This window comes from Salvelinus fontinalis, unplaced genomic scaffold (genome assembly GCF_029448725.1).
Source record: "Salvelinus fontinalis isolate EN_2023a unplaced genomic scaffold, ASM2944872v1 scaffold_0847, whole genome shotgun sequence".
Classification (NCBI taxonomy): Eukaryota; Metazoa; Chordata; class Actinopteri; order Salmoniformes; family Salmonidae; genus Salvelinus; species Salvelinus fontinalis.
Window position 1 is genome coordinate 6787 of NW_026601056.1, and position 17237 is coordinate 24023.

General features: G+C 43.5%; 1 protein-coding gene across 1 annotated transcript in view; it reads left to right on the plus strand.

Moving 5' to 3' along the window:
- Window positions 1–1511: 1511 nt before the first annotated feature.
- LOC129847449 (filamin A-interacting protein 1-like) overlaps window positions 1512–17237 on the plus strand; it is a gene marked incomplete at its 5' end in the record, with an annotated part of 37008 nt that continues 21282 nt past the window's right edge. Inside the window, 3 exon segments of the mRNA XM_055915242.1 lie at window positions 1512–1844; window positions 2405–2578; window positions 3017–3195. Of these exon segments, the coding sequence (XP_055771217.1) occupies window positions 1524–1844; window positions 2405–2578; window positions 3017–3195 (674 nt within the window).

The window sequence follows — 17237 nt, forward strand, 5'->3', positions numbered from 1 at the left end:
TACAAAGCCAGTATAGATGTGCCAAAGGGAGTGACCCAGCCTAGGATTGGAACCCTAGATGTTCCCAGTGAGAGGTTCTAAACAGAAGTATAGTTCTCTCACAGTATAGGTTTCCCAGCACTCCTACGTCCAACCATTACAGTCATGGAACAGGACAGCCTGTGTGACTGTCAAACCCAACACTGACCAGTAGCGTTGGCCCTCGGCAATGTTTACTCTCAAAACACACAGCTTTGTCAGGGAAGTGAGCGTACAACAGCCAGAGTTGATATGGAGACATGCCAGATGCTCCACTCCAGCCAGCTCTATTTCAGTCTCACACAAACACACACAGCACAGCAGAGAACACTGGGGGCATATCTGAGCTCTCAGGACAGTCAATCAAAGAGATTGTTAGATATTATTATACACTCACTGAGCACTCTGCAATCGTCAGGTTTGGCACTTTGGCAGTACACACTTAGAAAAAAGGGTTCTTCGGCTGTCCCCATAGGAGAACCCTTTTTGGTTCCAGGTAGAACTCTCTGTGGAAATGGTTCTTCATGGAACCCAAAAGGGTTCTACCTGGAACCAAAAAGGGTTCTTCAAAGGGTCTCCTATGGAGACAGCCAAAGACAGTGACCCGGGTTGAACTCTTTAGAGGTGTTGCGTAACCAGCTCCTTGTCGACCTGGATCCCAGCTGTGCCCTTTGTCTGTTTGAACAGCTCAAATGTTGCAAGACTAACTGTGAGTAAAAGCTGCAATCCATTAGGGCCAAACAGGGCCTGATTGCTTTAGTGTCTACTGTGACACAGTTTTACTCATCAACAGAACCCTGATGAAGGTTTACGGAATTACACGCTATCCTCCTGGGACTAGTGCATTGTGATGGTGTAAGCAAACACTCACTAACGGATATGGCTGCTCTCTGCTCTCGCCTGGAGCCCAGATCTCTGAGTTTAGATCTGTTCAAGCAGACTGCTGCTTGCGGCTTATGACATCATCCCTGAATCATTCCGTGCCTTGCATGTGTACATATGCAGTCAAACAGCTATCCCTCTTACTCATAAACTGTCAGCCAGGCCAGGCCACTAATACAACTGGTGATGTAATGAATGATTCAAGGCATTTTTTCTTTTCATCCTCAGATCAAACACACAGAACAGAGATTGGCCTATGTCTATTCAGGATTTGTATTCACAATCACTTTTTCATCAAGGTGCACGTTTACCTTCCCCGGTACTATATAATGCAGAAAACGATAAATGACACAGTGAATTGAGATTAAGACTGTCGGACCATTCATGGCTTCATCATTGTCATGAGTCAGTGATTTAACCAAACCACAGTCTTATACAATGATACAGAGCCTGGACGACTGAGCTTCGGGGCTGAATAAAACAGATCACTCCCTTCACACAGCTGTCGCCTGCCTCAACCCACCAACCCTTTACCCCACGGCTACACCCAACCCCACCTCAACCCACCTATCAATCTCCTTCCACTATGTTCCTTCCTGTTCCCCCTGCAGGTAAAAAAAAACATGCGTTCCCGTAGCAACAGCCTAGAGGACACAGCAAAGGCCAAGCTGGCTCAGCACCAGGCACGATCGCAGCGGCGGGCCACAGAACGTGAGGAGCCCCAGGGCAGGGGTACAGGACGGGCCAGGCACAGGGAGCCCCCCGATGACACAGGCACAAACACAGGCACTGTCCAGAGGAAGGAAAAGGAGGGCAGCGGTAGCAGTGGGAGTGGCAGTGCCAGCAGTAACAGTCGGAGGGAGAAGGCAGCAGGCGGGAAGACCAGGGACCTCTCCCGAGACGACCTTCTGTTCCTGCTCTCCATGCTAGAAGGAGAACTGCAGGTGAGGAGAGACTGTGGGACTGGCCAGGGTTTGGATGGTTCTGGGTTGTTTGGTGAGGAGAGACTGTGGGACTGGCCAGGGTTTGGATGGTTCTGTGTTGTTTGGTGAGGAGAGGCCGATCACTTGGCTTCTTGATAATACTAAACCATGGGTTGTCTAGCTATAGGACATGCTTCTTTGTAATACTAAACCATGGGTTGTCTAGCTATAGGACAGGCTTCTTGGTAATACTAAACCATGGGTTGTCTAGCTATAAGACATGCTTCTTGGTAACACTAAACCATGGCTAGTCTAGCTATAGGACAGGCTTCTTGGTAATACTAAACCATGGGTTGTCTAGCTATAAGACATGCTTCTTGGTAATACTAAACCATGGGTAGTCTAGATATAGGACAGGCTTCTTCGTACAGTCACACTAAACCATGGGTAGTCTAGCTTTTGGTAATACTAAACCATGGGTAGTCTAGCTTTTGGTAATACTAAACCATGGGTAGTCTAGCTATCATGCTCATAGAACTGTGTCCTCTTCTCTCTCCCTCTCTCTCTCCCCCTTACCACAGGCCAGAGACGAGGTGATCACGGTGTTGAAGGCTGAGAAGATTGACTTGGCCCTCTTGGAGGCCCAGTATGGGTTCGTCACCCCACAGAAGGTCCTTCAGGCCCTGCAGAGAGACACCGTCCAGAGCAAGGCTGAGACCTTCCAGGAGGACATCTACGAGAGGCCCATGGCTGAGGTAGCACAGTCTCAACATTCAATACAGCAGCTCAGTAAAGTCTGGGGACAGTGAAGTGTAGCACCCTGATAAGATGACTTGGAAGGGTTGAGACTTCAGCTACAGTATATGGGCGGCAGGTAACCTAGCGGTTAAGAGCGTTGGGCCAATAACAGAAAGGTCGCTGGTTCGAATCCCCAAGCCGACTAGGTGAAAAATCTGTTGATGTGCCCGTGAGCAAGGCACTTAAACCTAATTGCTCCTGTAAGTCGCTGTGGATAAGAGTCTGCTAAAATGTATATGAAGTAGCTACTTTGTAGGTTCAAAGATCAACTTTGGGTTTTGTCTCATGACTGGACAATCACATTTTAAACTACATTAATACATCCGATATCACCTCTCATAGAGGTGACAGGAAGTGTATTTGGAGTGGTCAGTAAACGCTCTGGTCTCTCCTAGCTGGACAAGCTGGTGGAGAAGCAGAGGGAGACCCACCGTCGCATGCTGGAGCAGCTGCTGCTGACTGAGCAGTCCCACAAGCGCGCCCTGTACAAGCTGGATGACGAGAAGAGGAACCATGGAGACTTCATGAGGAAGAGTGACGAGTTCACCAACCTGCTGGAGCAGGAACGAGAAAGGTCTGTTTGTTGCTCTGTTTCTCAACTTAACAAACATACATGCGCAAAGGCATGCACACACGCATGTATGCACATACACACACACACACACACGGATGCACGCGCACGCGCACACACACACACACACACGCACACACACACGAGCTGAGCACGCTCCTCAGAAAGGCCCCTCAAGGTGTTGAATGAATGATCTTGAAATGAACGCCTACATGCCAAAACCGTTATGGATGGTTTGTATTTACTGTTTTCACATAGAAAAGAGGGACTTAAAACCAAACGTTTGATAAATAATTGAATACATCAGTATCAGGTTGCCTTTGATTGGTAATCCCTTTCTAAATGACGTGGCTGTATTATAACCAGGTTGTGCTGAGACATGTTGTCGTAAGACGACAGAGTGATGCATCATTCCAGAAGAAACTTTACTCATTGGCTTCCAAAGAACAATAACCCAACCCTGAATAGCTGCTACCGACAGACTCATACTGATGTTTGTTGGGCTAGATATTAGAGTAATACGTGTTCTTTACGGTTAGCTGGTATTTACCTGGAATTTAGAAGGACATTATGAATAGCAGACTGTAGTTACATACAGAGAAAAACTTTTTCTTGAAGGTTCCCAGTTTTACACACGTTTAGGTTTCATCCAGGTTTCTACAACTGTGATAATTGAACTGTAATACACTCTGTGTATAATATTACAGCAAATGAATGGGCATGCCAAGGAGATGTCCAAAACAAACACCACATTACACTCTATACACATTAACAGACCATCTGACAGAGTACAGAGTTCCCCTATTATAGACATTAATTGTGTCGTAACTCAAGCATGACCCAGACTCATGCTGGTACTTAGAAACTCGACCATAGTGTTCAGATTGGGTGTGTTGAAGTCAAACTCGATGACTTGGCCCAAAATTAACCTGCCTTTTCCCTTGTTATAAGCAACATCTCACTCTCTCTCTCTCTCTCTGCAAACACGTACTCTGGCAGATTCTCTGTGTCAATAGTAATGTCTTTATATGGCAATGTCAGTCAGTGTGAAGTGAAGTCAGAGAGATCTGGCTTAAGTGTATCCACCCTGACAGAGAACTTTCAAGCCCTAACAGGGAGTTCACCTTCTGACTGAGGCTATGCCTTCCTGTAGAGACATCTATCATTGTAAATCTGTGTAAAACGGACTAGACTGTACCATACAGGTATAGTATGACCTCCTCCCTCCATCTCTCCCTCCATCCATCTCTCCCTCTAGCCACCCCTGCTTCCTCAGCCAGATTCATTCACACGTCCACCTAATTATTTCAGAGAGAGAGAGAGATTTGGCCATCAGCCCGGTCCAGAGCGAGGTGCCCTAATTATGATGACCGCATTATCAGAACCTCTCTGGGTTGGTCGGTGTGTTTGGCTTGGCGGACCGCGGCCACGGCCTGGGCCTGCAGGACTGGGCTCAGTCACGGTTTGGAGGAGCGTGTCAGGAAGTGTTGAAGTGCCATGATAAATATCCCTCCGTCCAGGGTTCACGTTAATTACCCTGTGAGAACAAGGTGAAAGATTTATACGAGAGAGAAAGAACACAATGGTCTAGGAGGAAAAGAGCATTAATCATACTGCATGTTCAACAAGATGTCAGGTCGCCATGGTAATGACTAAAGTTTGGCCAAAGCTTTGTAGACTAGAGGACATCCAGATTTGGGCTTGAGTGAGTAAACTGTAAAGAAAGTAGAGCTGAAGGTTTTCTTCTACGTCTGCCTTCTTCACCTGTCTTCGCTCAGAGACAGGCTGGAGCAGAACTAGAGCAACAAGTGAAGTGCTTGGGGAACAACGGTAGAGTAAAGGTGGGTGTCGTCTAACCACATCTAATCCCTGGTTGTTTGTCTAGACCAGTGGTTCCCAAACTTTTTTTATTCCGTTACCCTTTCAAACATTCAACCTCCGCCTGCGTACCCCCTCTAGCACCAGGGTCAGCGCACTCTCAAATGTTGTTTTTTGCCATCATTGTAAGCCTGCCACACACACGCTATACAATACATTTATTAAACATAAAAATGAGTATGAGATTTTGTCACAACCTGGCTCGTGGGAATCATTTTCCACAGAGTATGTGCCTGTATTTCGTATTTATTTTAGTGAGGGCCGAGAATCCACTCTCACATAGGTATGCAAAGGGCATCAGTGTCTTAACAGCGCAATTTTCCAAGGCAGGATACTCTGAGCGCAGCCAATCCAGAAATCTGTCAGTGGCTTCTGATTAAATTCAATTTTCACAGAACCGCTTGGTGAAATTTCGATGAGGCTCTCTTGTTCAGATATTGGTAAGTGGACTGGAAGCAAGGCATGAAAGGGATAATCCAGTTGTCTGTGTCATCCGTTTTGGGAAAGTACCTGCGTAATTGCACACCCATCTCACTCAGGTGCTTCACTATATCACATTTGACATTGTCCGTTCATTTGCACACAAAAAATCATACAATTATGGAAAAACTTGTGTCATACAATGATGGAAAGATCTGTGTGTTGTCCTTGTTAATGCAGACAGAAAAGAGCTCCAACTTCTTAATCATGGCCTCAATTTTGTCTCGGACATTGAATATAGTTGCGGAGAGTCCCTGTAATCCTAGATTCAGATCATTCAAGCGAGAAAAAACATCCCCCAGATAGGCCAGTCGTGTGAGAAACTCATCATCAGTCAGACAAGTGAAAATTATGGTCAGTAAAGAAAACTTTAAGCTCTTCTCTCAATTAAAAAAAACGTGTCAATACTTTGCTCCTTGATAACCAGCGCACTTCTGTATTTTGTAAAAGCGTTACATGGTCACTGCCCATATCATTGCATTGTGCATAAAATACACGAGAGTTCCGGGGCTTTGCTTTAACAAAGTTAACCATTTTCACTGTGTCCAAAATTTCTTTCAAGCTGTCAGGTATTCCTTTGGCAGCAAGAGCCTCTCGGTGGATGCTGCAATGTACCCAAGTGGCGTCGGGAGCAACTGCTTGCATGTTCGTTACCACTCCACTATGTCTCCCCGTCATCGCTTTTGCACCATCAATACAGATACCAGCACATCTTGACCACTGAAGTCCATATGATGTCACAAAGCTGTCCAGTAGTTTAAAAATATCCTCTCCTGGTTTGCAGAAGAGGGTGTCTTCCTTAATTGACCCCCAATAAACGTAACGGATATATACCAGGAGCTGTGCCAGGCCCGCCACGTCTGTTGACTCATCCAGCTGTAACGCATATGTAACGGTAGTCCTCCTCCTCTTCAACTGAAAAGGAGGAGTAGTGATGGAACCAAGGCGCAGCGGGTTGTGAACACATAATTTATTGAAAGACAAGATGAAAAAACACGAACTTCACTATAACTAACAAAACAACAAACGGAGTAGACAGACCTGGACGACGAACTTACATTAAACACGAAGAACGCACAAACAGGGAAAATAGACTACACAAAATGACGATGTACAAAAACAAACCGAACAGTCCCGTATGGTGCGACAAACACTGACACAGGAGACAACCACCCACAACGAACACTGTGAAACAACCTACCTAAATATGACTCTCAATTAGAGGAACGCCAAACACCTGCCTCTAATTAAGAGCCATACCAGGCAACCCTAAACCAACATAGAAACAGACAACATAGAATGCCCACCCAAACTCACGTCCTGACCAACTAACACATACAACAAACTAACAGAAATAGGTCAGGAACGTGACAGCATAGAATTCACTGGCTTGTATGTGAAGCAGTAATTGTTTCAAAACATCTCCTGCCATGTCACTGATGCGTCGTGAAACAGTGTTGTTTGATGAAGACATTGTCTATATCGTTTTTTTTGGCCTTTCCCCCAGCATTGTCCCAGTCATATCCGCGGCAGCAGGAAGAATTAAATCCTCTACAATAGTACGGGGCTTGCCTGTCCTAGCCACTCAGTAGCTCACCATATAAGACTTTTCTAGCCCCTTCTTATTAATGGTACCTGTTGCTTTTATACGAGTATATCGAGTTGTGAGCTAGTCCTTTTGCACATATAACAGTGACATTCATACATGCTACATGCACAACTCGATGAAACTTTCACCCTTGCGCCGACATTTAGAAACAAAACATGCCAATTGAAAAAATAAGCCGCAGGAGTTTTTTGAGCCAGAATTAAGACAACTTTCAAGTAAAAAGACATGTATAAAAGCAACAGATACCATTAATAAGAAGGGGCTAGAAAAGTCTTATATGGTGAGCTACTGAGTGGCTAGGACAGGCAAGCCCCATACTATTGTGGAGGATTTAATTCTTCCTGCTGCCGCGGATATGTGACATGGCAGAAGATGCTGAGGAGAGGCGCTACTCCCAATATAAGTGAACCCCAAATCAATGTAGTTCTCATCATATTTGCGCCTCTTCGATGGTCCAACGTCCCTGTCTATTGTTCGGTGCTTTCCCGGGTAAGGGGGCAGTAGCTCTTCGGCTGCATCAGATTCACAACTGTCAGTGTCCATGCTAGCTGGGCTAACAACAAATATAGAATTACTGATGCTAGCTTTGGATGTGCTCGTGGAAGCAGAACAACTTGTGTCATCAACAGGTGCAGGTGTAGTACTGCGGGTAGTAGCAGTACTACTAGTAGAGCTAGTATGTGTCTCTGTGGACGCGGGCCTTACTTTTTTAACCATTTATCCATTTTCGAGCAAACGGAATGAGCAGCAGCTACATTTGGCTAAATACGGACCGTTAGTGGAATTCCCGCGAGAGACTAACGGTTATATTATTTGACTAGGCTACCTGTATTTGACATTGTGTTGTTATTTCGCTGAACTGGTTTAATTTTATTTTTGGCAGTGAAACGAGGCTACTCAGGCAAGAGAAAAAAACTCAAATGTATAGCCCCGTTGGAAAATACAAATGGACTGTTTGAAAATGTGAAGAGTTTTCAATTATATATTTTTAAATGTGAATCACATTTTTATCTGGCGTAAACCCGGCAACATTGCGCGGAACCCCAGTTTGGGAATAGCTGGTCTAGACTATCCTCAAAAGACTGAGTCTTTTTACATGGCTGAATTCTGGGTAATTATGATATTATCCTATACTGTTACAAACTATCACATGTCTAGAGAGTCAGCAACCCTTAGGATTACTGAAGGGTTCTGTTCTATTAAGACTGTATCATTTAGGCTCTTAATAAGTAGCATGTATGTAGATTACTGAAGGGTTCTGTTCTAATAAGACTGTATCATTTAGGCTCTTAATAAGTAGCATGTATGTAGATTACTGAAGGGTTCTGTTCTAATAAGACTGTATCATTTAGGCTCTTAATAAGTAGCATGTATGTAGATTACTGAAGGATTCTGTTCTAATAAGACTGTATCATTTAGGCTCTTAATAAGTAGCATGTATGTAGATTACTGAAGGGTTCTGTTCTAATAAGACTGTATCATTTAGACTCTTAATAAGTAGCATGTATGTAGATTACTGAAGGGTTCTGTTCTATTAAGACTGTATCATTTAGGCTCTTAATAAGTAGCATGTATGTAGATTACTGAAGGGTTCTGTTCTAATAAGACTGTATCATTTAGACTCTTAATAAGTAGCATGTATGACGAACAGTGTTTATTCAAGCCAAACAAAATCACAAAATAAAGTTGGTCCTGGACAAAGAAACAGTAGAGTCACTTTCTCAAAATAACTCTGAGTATTGACATTCAACAGCCCACCAGCACGTACACAGACTGTCACATGTGTTGCTGTCTTGTGTTTACCATTTGGACCAAACATGGACATGAACCAGGGGGTAAAAAGGCTTCTTTGAACCATCATAAACCTTTTTGCTCAAAATGGAAACACATTCTCTTCGACTCTCTTGGATGTCTACAGCAAAAATAATTCCCCAAAGCAATTTCAATAAATACTTTAACTGTAGTAGTCGTCCCATTTCAGGACCTGATACGTCGTGTGGCAGCTTCTGTTCTGAAGACAGCCATTCCCAAAAATAATCACAGGACCTGATACATCGTGTGGCAGCTTCTGTTCTGAAGACAGCCATTCCCAAAAATAATCACAGGGGGCAGAAACACAAAACAGCAAAACCTCAGAACACACAGAATGTAGATGGACAACCCAATTATCACTGGTCTGAAGAGAGCGACAATAGCCTCTGTGATCTAAGCACTAAAGCTTGGCCATAGCTCACCCGTTTGAAGAGCACTGCGCAGCACCAGTTTTTGATTTCATGCCCGTTAATCCATTGTTGTATGATGCATTTTCGCTGGATGCAGTCATTTCCTTTCTGGACCCTGCTGGCAAACAGCGAGTGTGATTACATACTACGAGGGCTATGTGTAGGGATTTAAGAACAGACGAGACACCAGAGCTCCCCTTCTCTCTTCTCTCTCTCTATCTCTCTCTCGCTCTCTCTCCCTCCATTTCCTTCTCTCTTTCTCATTTCTCATTGTCTCCTTCTCCCTCTTTATTTTGGCACTGAGCCTCCAACTGTTGGGTGACCCTTCCTAGTCCTGGAAAGCTCATGTAGCATGTTCATCTGGGAGTTAAAGGGGAGAGAGGGTTTGGGGGGGTTGATAGAGGTCAAGCAGCCCCCTCTGATTAATTGGCTATCGAGCCATGTCCAGGCCTGAGGACCTCACTACAGTGTACAGTGTGTTTGTGTGTGGCAGTAGTGGGGTGTGAGAGCAGAGTAGCGCTGAGCACTCTAACCATCAGCAGATGTTGCCTGAAACATGACTTCAACACGTGTGTAACGTACGGCACCGTGGCACTTCAGCTCACTCTGTCTCTTTTGGGTTTGAAAGGTGAAAGGTTAATTTGGTTGACTAATATGTTAATATGAAAATCTGGATGTTTTTCTTTTCTTGTTAGTGGGTGACTATACCTTTAGATAAAAATGATGTTTCTCATGAAAAAGCAGCGCTCTGGTCATTGGTTTGACAGCATAGTTAGATGGATAGGTGTTCTCTCTCTACAGTCCCATCTCACACACAGGGGCTCAGTGTGCCGGTCCACTGACCCTGTCATGATTACATCATTCAGGTGCATCTGGAACATTCCACTGCCATTCCATCATTCCTTGTGATGCTTATTATTACCTTGCGTCCCAAAGGGCACCCTGTTCCCTATGTAGGGTACTACTTTTGACCAGGACCCCATATTGGGCTCTGGTCAAAAGTAGTGCACTATATAGGGAATAGGGTGCCATTTGGGATGTAGTTCCTTCTCAGTTCTCGAAGAATGAACATTGGGGCGTTTTGATCCGCTTCCAGGAATTCATTATAATGTATGTGCAGGAACAGCATACCTCTCTCAGTATGACTACACCTTCAGGGTAGGATCGACTACAAATGTCCAGGACTATGTTTTGAGAAGTTATCGTCCAGCTGTTACTGGTGCAGGCACAAGCAGGATCCCCTGTCACATCTTGACTATCTATTTTAGATGCTACAACTCTCTCATTAACTACTAGAGGCAACAGAGTGATGAATCATCTGTTACTGACCAATTAGATGAAAGAGCATCCAGCCAAGACTCTTAACAGTTGGTCATGACTTTAATTAAGGAATAGCACACCTGTATTGCCACGGCTCCCAGAATGCTTTGATACACTTACGCATGCTGTACATTCCTGTTTGGAATGTCAGTGTAGGGCTGAAGGTATAAAGAAAACATGACAGAATGTCGTGACTTGCCAGCAAAATGTTTATCCCCAGCAAGGAATAAGATAAAAGAAACATGAAACCATCTTTAATTGGAATGTAAAAAATGTTATATGATCGTTTATCTCTGCTTTTTGATGTGGAAAGAGTTACAAACATAGAGGTCATGGACTTGGAAAGGAGAAGAGCAGAGACACACGTACACTTTCAGTAAGCAAACTCTCAACGACTTTGTTTTCCATGTGTGAAGAGGTGACATTGTTTGAAATGTGTGTAGTAGTGTGCTCTAAGGCCCAACCACAGGAACTGTGGTGAGGTCCAGAATCATCACACAGCTATGACATATTCACCAACTCCTTCTAAACATACAGATGACACAGACTCCCCTCGATGTGCTTTGTCCAAACAAAGCGGGCTGGAACTCGGCTCCGGTTGTGTCAGTACATCTTTGACCTTCCACTTCTGGGAAATACGGACTGAGGGAATTTTGGCTTAAGCGATTCAGCCAGCATATACTCCGTGCATTCAGAATTTCTGCAAGTGTGAGAGTTGTGTCAGTGTCCTACGATTCATCCCTTAAACTCTCATTCACAAGAATATTGCTTTTTTCGTACGAAAATACCTACTAACCAGACCTGTTAGACGATTATTGTAGTTAATGTGGTTTGTTTTATGACTTCCTCTCTGAATACTTTCTTGTCTGAACTTGAAAAGCCTGTATATATGTTTTATGGCAGTTCACATGATACAGTGTGTATTCAGGTAGAAACGTATCCTATTGAGGTGGCTGAAGCTACAAACTAAACTAAATATGGAACCTAAGGGGAAATCCACTTCTCTCTCTTCTTTTCTGTCTTTACAGTTAATTTGATCACCCTGTTGCAAACTTTTTCTTTTTGGACTTATAGTTATGTTGTGGTTTTCATATAAGCCCTTTTGGGCTTCATACCTCACCTGCACACTGTTTTTACAAGTTTTTTTATCTCTACTGTTTTGTCTTTCACTTATTTTCTTTGGTGTGAATAAATCAAACCTAAGACCTAAACCAGGGGAAGTTTAAAAAGGATTCTAAAGTTTGTAATTTCAGACTTGATTTTCCCTTACGAAAAATGCATCAACCCCTACAAAAATGTCAATTTAATTATAATCCACATAATAATTCACATGTCCTGTTGCTGCAGGATTACGTTCCTGCTGTGAGAAACTGGTCAAATTAAGATCCCACACCTGTACACACTGTAATTGTGTCACACAGGCGTGGCCTTGGACCGATTGGAAAATGTGAGCTGATTCCTGATTGTGACCTGACGGACTAGTCTGCCAACTGTCCCTCTTCCTCCTCTACTGCCCAGATAGTGAGAGGATTGTCTAGCCATGGACGTGACAATGATGAGACCAACGCTTTGATCAGTGTGCTCCACTAAGTTCTGCCTCTAATAGAACTGAAGCAGATCCCACCAGGTTACGTATTGTGATGAGAAAGCCTGTTCAAAACCCACTGCACAACTAATGGACACTTTTAGTGCACTGTACTCAATACACAAGATCTATAATGATGGCCATATTTTTACCACAGTACAGGACCTAGTTGAACCGCAACCAGTAATGTGTCTAGGAGGTGAACTATAACTAAAACCTTGGACATAATGATTAAAGGCCCGTTTTACGACGTGTAAGTGCTTTTCTTAGTGTGCAGAGCTGTCAGACGTTTCTCCGTTACCTCTGTAAATGTGTGGGCCTATTAGGTCCAGGAGCCGTCATTGAATGGCGTTGTGTGATTACATATCTCTGACAGAATGCAGTGATTAGCCTGGCAGACCACAGAGTACGTACTCTGCTCTCAGCTCCTATTTTCACCCTGTGAGACAGAGAAAGAGAGACAGTGTATTACTTTGGATGATTAAGCACATCAGTGCTTTGCATAATGAACGATTCCTCCCAACCCTTCCTTCCCGCATTTTCATGTACTGTAAAACTCTCCAACTTCCAGGGAATTTAAGCCCAGTTATGATTTGCCAAGTTTGTGTCACTGTCCCTTGTATAAATGGATTCCTCCCTTGCGTAAGTGTGTCCAGCTATTAGGGTTTCATTCCACCCCCCCAGAGGTATTCCAAAAAGTAAATGGAACTCTGTGAAGGAAATCTAGCAGTTAACACACCAGTAAGCCTGAAATGTCTTCCCCATGTTCTGCCTCCATAGAATCTGATGAGTGAGTAAAGACGAGTCTTCAATTACAACAGAGGAGCAAAAATGCCAGGAGTTACATGTTGAGGATACTTTTACAAGCAGTCTGATTTCTCACTCTCTGTAGCAGTAGTTTGAGTGGATAGCCTACACAGTACCTCTTAAATTATGGCTGGCACAACATGGGTAAAGGAAGTTCTTTTCATATTGTCAGGCTGGAAGGAAGCGACTGACAGCTTGAAGGTTGACTGCGTCCCAAATGGCACCCCATTCCCTATATAGTGCACTAATTATGACCAGAGCCCTATGGACCCTGGTCCAAAGTATACCACACTATAACGGGAAAAGGGTGCCATTTTGGACGTAGACTTGAACATGACGTCTCTGAGGCTGGCAGCAGCAGCTGTGTCTGTCTGTACAATGTGCTGGAGCTGCTCATGCTCTCCCGCCAACATGGTGTCAAGATAGTGAGTGAATTATGGGGGAAAAGGAGCCCAGAGCTGCCAGTTGAAATCTCTTGTCGAGGTGAATGCATTCTCCATTCTCCAAGCCGTACGGCTCTCTCTCTGTCTGGCTGAATTGTGAAAACGTTTCATTCAAACTGGGATGTGACAGTTTGTGTTTTGATGGCATCTGCCCGTAATCACAGTGGCATTTCATGCAAATCTTTTCGGAGGAATTATATTTGCAATCTTGTGTCATTCTGTGTTCTGTAATGTCAAATGACATTCAGCAGTCAGTAACAACACATGCCAAAAGAGACATGAACATATTTTGTACAAACCAGGGGTCTGGATTGCTTAGAACAACCAGAGTTAAGGGGCTTCTCTCTGACATGACTTTCCCCTGATGTAACTTCTAATGGTTTATGTCAAGTGCTGTGTATTGCTTCATTTTGATTGGCGCAGCGGCCTAAGGCACTGCTTGAAGCGTCACTACAGACACCCTGGTTCTTTTCCAGGCTGTAACACTCCGTAATTGGGAGTCTCATAGGGCCGCGCACAATTGGCCTAGCGTCGTCCGGGTTTGGCCGGTCTAGGCTATCATTGTAAATAATAATTTGTTCTTAACGGACTTGCCTAGTTAAATACAAAAAAATGTAAAAATACAACTCTGTATTGTTACAAACACCAATAAATCCTAAGCCATACCCCTACCTACATGTACAAATTACCTGGACTAACCTGTACCCTTGCACATTGACTCGGTACCGGTACCCCCTGTATATCATTATTGTTATTTTACTGTGTTACTTCTCATTTTTTTACTCTAGTTTATTTAGTAAATCTTTTCTTAACTCTATTTTCTTAAAACTGCATTGTTGGTTAAGGGCTTGTAAAAAAGCATTTCACAGTAAGGTCTACACCTGTTGTATTCGGCGCATGTGACAAATAAAATGTTATTTGATTTGTTTTACTTCAGATCATTGGACATACTTCTATTCCACAGATATAAACGTGAGCATTCACCATATATTAGGAGTAATGTTCCAAAGCCATGTTGTGTTACGTCCTCAATGAGTCAGAGTTGGATTTGTATCTGCTATTATTCATGGAGCTATCCCATCAACATGGAAGGTAATGTGGTGTACACACAGTTTTATTAACTTTGTGTAAAATCTAAAGTCGACCTCGTAACTCGCGCAAAGAGTTAGGAAACGGCAAATGTTGAGGTGATAACTGTTCATTACTAACATTTATGGGGATGGAGGTTCAATTTACTTTTCCTTGACGGGAATTCGGCTGCTGACGCAGACTCGACACGGCCGCCATCAAGTTTGTTTACTTGTTTGGTGTGAATGCAGCCCTTTGTTAGAGGCAAGCTAGGTCAGTCTGCTAATAACTGTTATCTAACATGTCCCCACCCACCCTCACTAACACAGGGAATTTACAAGTGTCGACTTTCAAATGTAGCAAGTCCAAGAAGAATAGACTGGCTGAAACTGAGACAAGGGGTTGAGTTTGTGGTTACAATGGGACAGATGAATAGTTTGTGGTTAAAATGGGAGAGATTAATTCAAGGCCATATCCTGAAGCCTTGGGAGAACTTGTCGAGACTGAAGGTGGTCGGATGTCAAGTCATGATATAGAAACCAAACCGTAAAACTAGACTAGGTGTTTGGCAGGAAACAATGAAGAGCTGTCACAGGGACCACCCTGTCCCAATGCATCTTGGGGGCTTTGATGAGATGTTTCAACCAGGGAAATAAGAAACTCTGTAGTGTCTGAAATGTCTCCCTCCTCTTCTCCTGGCCTGGCCCAACGCAGGTGTCTGTGAAGACTGATGAAGACCTTTTCCATTTATTCTGTCTATATTCAAAATGGCAAAACTCGGCTATGTAGTAAAAACTGAAAAATGCAACACTTTTGATGGCAACACAACGACACACAATACAAGACAACCGGACTAATGTAAGTTGTTCACAAAAGCCACGTGGACAAGGTGTAAAAGCACTAAATTAAAACACTTTAACATTTTACAAGCCCACCAAGCTTCTTGGAGAACATTACAGAAATGTAATTCAAATCGTGTGAATACCCATGGCTCAACATAAAACAAAATCCAGGCTTTTTACGACAGGAATCCAGAGACTTGACCAGTTCTCAGTCAATTGTAACAAGTATACAGCAGCCCAATGGCTGGAGCGGCTAATTATAGTAGTTTTAAAGGCCACACAACTCGAAAGACTACTTCCATCAACTGCAGCACTATAGAAAAACAACATCCCCCCCAGAAACATAATCTAATTACAAAATGGTGGTTAGCAAATCCATTCCTTGGCACAACTGCTTTTGAGCAACCATTTCAAGTGAATAATCAAGTACCTGCTCTACCCTCAGCCATTCTATCTTTCTACATGACCGAATAAGCAACACACTGTGATTATTGTATTATGTTGGTGTTTGATGCAGATCTCATATTATTCTCTTGATGTTATGAGCGTTTCGGAGGGGTACAGTTTACCACAGGTTTAGAGAAACCTGAGAGGGCAATTTGTGTAACATTAAAGGATACAGCAACAGCACATGAGCCCAGGGGGAAGTGAACAAGATCAGATATCTACAGTGCCATTAACCCCCCCCCCTTTACTTTTCTCTCCCTCCACATAAAAACATATTGTCCGACTGTATCAAGCAGCAAGAGCAAAGGGAGCCAATATCTGGAGATAAATGTGTGGGGGTCACCCCCCAGGTAATCCTCTGGTAATAAAAGAGGTGCCTTACGGAGAACTGTTAGAGTTTGGAGTGGGGGGGGGGGGGGGGGGGTCAAAAGAAGTTCATGCGGGAGTCTAGTGAGTTGAAGAGGCCATAGAGTTGGCTTAGTGAGAGAGTGAAGAGTCAGAGTCAGGAGGCTGAACACAAGTCAGGGTCTGACACTGTTAGTCTCTATCAGGGATGCTGCTGGTTGAAGTGGTGTTATATCAAAGGCTTTACAGTCTTTGGTTACTTTTTTGTATTTTTGTGTTTCTTGTATTCAATATTTCAGCCTCCCTCAAGTCATAAGAAAATGGTTCCAATCGACACAAAATGTAGGCCCGTAAACTGAAACGTAGAATACTATTGTAACGTTTGTTGTTACCATGTACCATAGACACTACAGTACTTCTGCAACTTGGGATCCAGATGTAGTTTTAACCATGGCAACAAGTTAGCACCACACATACCAAGACGTTAACATCCTATTTACAAGTCTCGGGTTAGACTGAGGACATTACACATCATTCCTCCTCTACCTGCTCCTCCCTGTTCTATATCCTCAGGATGACAGCAGGGAATGGTTTTTGCCAATACTCAGAAACGTTCAGTATGTAGCTAGAGAGAAGGTAGGAACGATGTGGACAAGCAAGCACATGATAATAAAACCCTCGGCATAAACACTGTGCCTGGATCTCTAATTTAATATAAGTATAGTATGACCTCATATTTTAAAGCACACTCATTGTTAGAACAAAGAACATAATGATCTCACGTTTCAAGCTCCTATGTATTACTGGCAGTTTTATGATTACCCAAAATAACAAAGACCAAATCTGATGTAGCTTTTTGGCTCTGTGACTGCCGGTAAAGTTTTGGCTCGGTTCCGTTTGGCACCGCCGCACCGTAGAAGTGTCCAAACTTGAGCATCTTATTATAAATTGTGGGTATAACTGTTTGTAGACAACGTGCATTAACTTGACTACGGTAAC